General features: G+C 39.9%; 1 protein-coding gene across 1 annotated transcript; it reads right to left on the bottom strand.

Annotated features, from left to right (window-relative positions):
* Window positions 1-2,722: 2,722 nt before the first annotated feature.
* Window positions 2,723-5,758, bottom strand: LOC142228278 (uncharacterized). Its single transcript, XM_075298667.1, has one exon. It carries the CDS (start codon window positions 5,756-5,758, stop codon window positions 2,723-2,725), a length of 3,036 nt encoding a protein of 1,011 aa, XP_075154782.1.
* Window positions 5,759-6,173: the final 415 nt, after the last annotated feature.

The following is a 6,173-nucleotide window of genomic DNA, read 5'->3' as shown; positions in this document are numbered from 1 at the left end:
AGAGTGACCGCATTTTGTTTCAGTATAGCTGAAAGTGTTGTGCTTGCTGAGTTAAATGCCGTCGATGGTGTTGAAGATACTGTAGGTTTTTCAGTTTTCACAGAAGGCTTTTTAGACGAAGATGATGATGAGTTTTTCCTTTGAGTATTCTGCAATCTTGGATGGGCATGGAGCAAGCTATGGTGATCCTTTTTGCAAAACCGACAACCAGTCGTAGTAAAACACGCATTTCCTGAATGTTCGTGTGCCAAGCAGTTTTTACAATAGCCATATTTTTGAACTGTCTCTTTGCGTTTCGTAATGTTCATACTCAGAAAACGCTTACATTTCCGCAACGGGTGGGATTGCCTACATAGACGGCAGATATATGAAGAAGTCCTTTTTTGTCCACGACGGTTGTTGTGGCTGTTTTTAGGTGACATTGTCTTAGCGAGTTTATGGAACTATAAACAAAAAGATGTTGTTGATAGGAATTCGGAAATATATATAAGGTATATTGTCGAAAGTGCTATTTATGGCGTATTTTCAAATGGGAGTACAACGAGTTTGGTGATTGGTCTAGTTATGATCCCCTTTTGAGACCTTACTTCTGCAACTCGGACTCTTTTGTCCGCCCCAGGGTGTACTTTTGTAACGCGACCAAGACGCCAACAGTTTGGTGGTAAATTTTCTTCTCGTATAACTACCATAGCATTTTCCTGGAGGTTTTCAGATGGTTGTTTCCATTTATGTCGCTTATGGAGTTCTTTAAGGTATTCCTCCTTCCATCGCAAACAAAAGTGCTGATGGATTACCTTTAGCCTCTGCCAGCGATTTACAATAGATATTGGATTGTCTCCGATAGACGGATCAATCGGCACTAGAATTGGTGAGCCTATTAAAAAATGGCCAGGAGTAAGGGCGGACAGGTCTGATGGCTCTTCGGAGCAAGGGGAAAGTGGACGTGAATTCAGACAAGCTTCAATTTTGGACAAGAGTGTTTGAAATTCCTCAAACGTATGTTTAAAATTTAAAGCAACTTTTTTAAAGTGACTCTTGAAGCTTTTTACCCCTGCTTCCCAGAGACCACCCATGTGTGGAGCCCCTGGAGGGATGAAAGGCCAAGTAACATTTTGGTGGGCGTAATTGGATGTGACAGATTGCTGTGAAGTTTGTAGAAATTCTTTAGCTAGTTTCCTGGATGCGCCAACGAAGTTAGTCCCATTGTCGGAATACAAATGTAAAGGGCAACCACGGCGGGAAACGAATCTACTAAAAGCGGCCAAAAAGGCGGAAGTTGAAAGCTCGGATGTGGCTTCCAAATGTATCGTTTTTGTGGAAAAACATATGAAAACACAAGTATATCCTTTCGAAATGCGACAAGCTCGGCCAGAATATGACTTAATGTCAAAAGGACCGGCGAAATCTACACCAGTATGAGTAAAAGGGCGAGTGAAATCTGATCGTTGAGGTGGTAAGGCGGACATTAACTGCGTTTGACATTTACGTCTATAGAGCACACATGGCTTGCACTTATTTATAGTTGCTTTTATCAAATTCTTTGCCTTTAGTATCCAGTATTGCGACCTGATTAATTTCAGTACCAGTTGCTTGCCTCCATGAAGGGAAACTTCATGGATAAAACGTACAAGGAGGCGAGAATATTGGGAATTATAAGGCAAGATGATTGGATGTCTCTCATTATATGTTAGAGCTGGTGAAGACGAGAGACGACCACAGACACGCATTATACCTTCGTTGTCCAAAAATGGATTAAGGTTTAATAGGGAACTAGATTTTTGGATATTTTTCTTTGCGGATAAAGCCATGTACTCATTGGGATAACACGTTTTCTGGCACATAATTTGGAGCTTATTATGGACCAAAAGGACCTCAAAGGTAGAAATATCTTTACTGGTCCTGTGAAAGCTTTGTCGGTATTTAGGATGCGTTCGATAGAGAAATCGGTACATATAAGCAATTACTCGAATTGCTCTTGGAAGCGAGGAAAAATTATCTAAAACATCCTCAAAATTTGTGAAAAAGGAAAGGTTAACTTTTACGTTTTTCTTTTCTAAAATGATATCTTCTGTTTGGTGATATACTGGAAAGTTATCCTCAATATTTCTAAGGAAATGTGGGCCTTGCCACCATAGATCATTTTCGCCTAAGTCTTGTGGAGAAATACCTCGGCTTGCTAAATCCGAAGGATTATGTTCGGATGGAACATGGTGCCATTTTGAAGGCGAAACTACTTGAACTATTTTGGCTACTCTATTGGCTACAAAAGTAGTCCAAAAGCAAGGAGGTTTTGCTAACCACGATAATACAATGGTGGAATCTGTCCAACAATGTAATGAAAATTTATCAATTTGTAATTGCGGAACAATGTGATCTATCATTTCAGCTAGCAATGTTGCGCCACATAATTCTTATCGTGGAATCGACAATGTCTTGATTGGTGCAACTTTGGTTTTAGAAGCTACCAAATGGGTACTTACGGACTCATTATTTTTTATACGGATATATAAGGTCGCAGCGTATGCTTTTTCTGAAGCATCGCTGAACCCATGAAGTTGTACGATGCTGCTAGGACAATATTGGAACCATCTAGGAATTTTGATGGAATTTACGTGAGAATAGTCGGATTAAAAGGCTATCCATTTTTTCAAAGTCTCTGGAGACAACTTTTCATCCCACCCCGTAGCATCAATCCACACTTGTTGCATAATTATCTTAGTCACTATGATGCATGGGCTAACCAGCCTGCTGGGTCAAATAATTTTGAAATTTGGGATAATACTTCCCGTTTCGTGTAGGAGCAAGTGGTTGGAAATTCCAGGACAACAAAGAAAAATGAATCGGACCGAGCATTCCAACGAATGCCAAGAGTTTTGGCAGTGCTAGAATCGTCAAATTCTAAAAAATCAGCATTCAGCAAATCAGAAGATGGAATGTCAGCTAAAATGGATTTGGAATTTGAAGTCCATTTCCGCATTTGAAAACCTGCTGACTTCAATGCTAAAATCAGCTGGTTTCTAGACTCAACCGCTTCGGGAATTGTATGGGAGCCGACTAAAGCATCGTCCACATACATTGAGCTTCTAAGAATTTTGCTAGCTTTGGGATACCTAGCCTCGACATCATCTGCCAGTTGTAAAATGGTGCGGATCGCCAAATAGGGCGCACAATTTACACCGAAAGTGACTGTCTTGAGTTCAAACGTCTCTAAAGGATCTTGTGGATCTTTTCGGAAAAGTATACGTTGGAGGGACGTTTGTGTGGGATCGACAAGAATTTGGCGATACATTTTGGTTATATCGCCATTGAATACAAATCGGAACAACCGCCAATTGAGAATGAGTATTATGAGCTCATTCTGTAAAATGGGACCAGTATGCAATATATCATTTAGGCTTACCCCATTGGATGTTGGGGCCGAAGCATTAAATACTACTCGGACTTTAGTAGTAACGCTTTCGGGCCTAATAACCGCATGATGCGGAAGATAGTAGCTTATGGAATTATCAGAATCTGTATTAGGGGTAACCCTTGTCATATGACCAAGGGTAATATATTCTTCCAAGACGCTATCGTATTCATTCTTAAAAGAAAGTGTTCGAGTTAAACGAGCCTCATTCCGAAAATATTGGGCGATTGCAATTTTTCGAGATCGATCAATATTGATATCTCTTGGAAATGATTCTTTGAATGGGAGAGATACAATATATCTCCCCTCATTATTCCGTCTTGTAGTACGACTGTACAATTCTTCACAGTATGTATCAGATAAAGAAGCAAATTTCTTTTTGGGAAGGTCTTCCACCTCCCAAAAGCGTGAAATCTCCTTATCAAGTGAGATTTCACAGAAGTACGAAACAATAGGAGAATTATTCGTTGCAGTGTTTGGAATGGGTCCTGTTAGTATCCATCCAAATACTGACTCCTGGGCCATAAGAGAGCCACAAATATGTCGCTTGAGGCCAGGAAGCAAAATGGACGGAAGGATATCTGCCCCTAAAAGGATATCAATTTTGGAACTCTCGTAGAATCTTGGGTCAGCGAGGGGAATTGTGGGCAGATCTGAAAGTGAACTAGTGTCAAACGAGCTTGATGGAAGATTTCCGGAGAGATATGGCACGACAAGTGCCGTCGTGAAAACTTCTATATTTTCATCGATATTGGAACCGAGGACAAATGAACATTCCTTTTGTACCGCCGCAGAAATAGTATTATTTAAACCAGAAATTTTGGCGCTGGTACGTCGAAAAGGAAGTTTCAACATGTTAAAAAGTTTTTGTGAAACAAAAGTCCCTTCTGAACCCGAGTCGACTAATGCTCTAGCCGTATAGGACAAACCGCTGTGGAAAACTTTCACTACTGCCGTTCCTAATAAGACACCCCTAGAACTCGAAGTGAAACACGAATGAACTATACCGCTGCCCGATGAATTAGTGGACTGTAAAGAACTCGAGGAAGATGGAAGCGGTGTAGCATTTGCATTAGAATTGGTGTCAGTAGGCTGGAAATTTTGTGGTCTATGGAGTAGAGTATTGTGTCTCTTACCACAGATACGGCAAGAATTTTTACTTGTACATGTTTTCGCTGTGTGTACTTTCGAAAAACAGTTTATACAAAGATTACTGCCTTTAATTTCAGCAAATCTCTTGTTGGGATCCATTTTCAGGAATTTGGGACATTTTCGGATAATGTGGTTATCCTTTGGGCATAATCTACATTTTGGTTCTGAAACATTGTTTTGGAATGATTTGACATGTGACGAATTGTCCCGATTACTGGATTTACCAGGTGGAGGCTTTGACCGACTTGTAGAGCTCGGGTCCTGCTTTCTAATTTCCGAAACAGACTCTAAAGTCTTATGTCGATTTGTTAAAAACAAGTCCATCTCAGACCATTTAGGAATAATGGTCTTGTCTGACAGGGTCTGTTCCCATAACGTCAAAGTGGAATCTGGAAGACGATTGGAACATATAAACGTAAATATTGGGTCCCAAGTATCCACCTGGATATCGTGTTTTTTCAGAAGTGAAATACACGTATTCATGTCTCTTTGGAGCTTTTTCAAAGCAGCTCCAGATTCGGACGAAATAGCTGGAATAGCGAATAAATTTTTCAATTGGATGTTAACAAGAACCCTTTTATTTTCGTATCGCGTTGAAAGACTTTTCCACGCCACGTCGAGATTATCGTTTGTAAGAGGGAACTTGGCAACTATGTCATGCGGCTCCCCTTTTGTCCTCTGATTGAGGTGAAACAATTTCTCAACAGCACTCAACCTTGGGTTATTTAAGCAAACTGCTTTGAAGATGTCCCTGAAGGTTGGCCATGCCGAGAAGTCACCTCCAAAGGTTGGGATCTCACATGGCGGCAACTTGAACCCATTTATGGGTTCCGAATTAGGAGTGTGTGAAAAAACAATTTGAGGACTTGGCTGGGTGCCTCTGGAGAGAGACTGTTCATGTAAAGCCTCACGTAAAAGTGCATTGCACCGACAAAATGACCCATACGCGCTTTTGAATTTCCCCTTCACCGTCTCCGTCTCGGAAGCCACATCGTCGTCCTTCTCCTCTTTATCATCCTCATCGATATCCTGGAGACATTGATCATAAGTGAGCTTAACATCTGCCCACAGAGTTTTTATTTCCTCCATATGAGTCTCGATAATGTAAGACGATGTTAAAGGGGAATTCTTATCATTAAGGTGGGCTTCGAACTCCACCAATCGGTCAGAAACGCGTATAAAACGATTAAGAGACATATCGAAAAAATATAGAATAAATTCAAATCAAAAATTTAACTATTATTAAAATTTAGAAGTGGATTCGAGTCATTTCCGGATGGAAATGAAAAATGAGAAATTGAAACTTTGCGATGATATCACCGAATACAAAATGTTGGCTTAATAATACCTTGAATAGATAAGGATTTTACAAAGAATACAATAAAATCAGAAAACAAATTTACAATGTGAAATTCAGTATTTAAATATATATGCCCCCATTCAAATGATTTATGAATAGTTTTTCCAGGGGTATATATGGGAGAAGTAGCTTTGATCATGGAATTTCACTTTTTTATATATATTCTCGGATTGATGGAATAATATAGAAACGTACCCCAAAGTAAAATACTATAATAGCATATTGTAGTAACGCCGATAAAAAATGGGTATT

Source organism: Haematobia irritans, chromosome 1, assembly GCF_050003625.1.
Source record: "Haematobia irritans isolate KBUSLIRL chromosome 1, ASM5000362v1, whole genome shotgun sequence".
Taxonomy (NCBI): domain Eukaryota; kingdom Metazoa; phylum Arthropoda; class Insecta; order Diptera; family Muscidae; genus Haematobia; species Haematobia irritans.
This window is presented reverse-complemented; position numbering and strand designations above follow the sequence as displayed.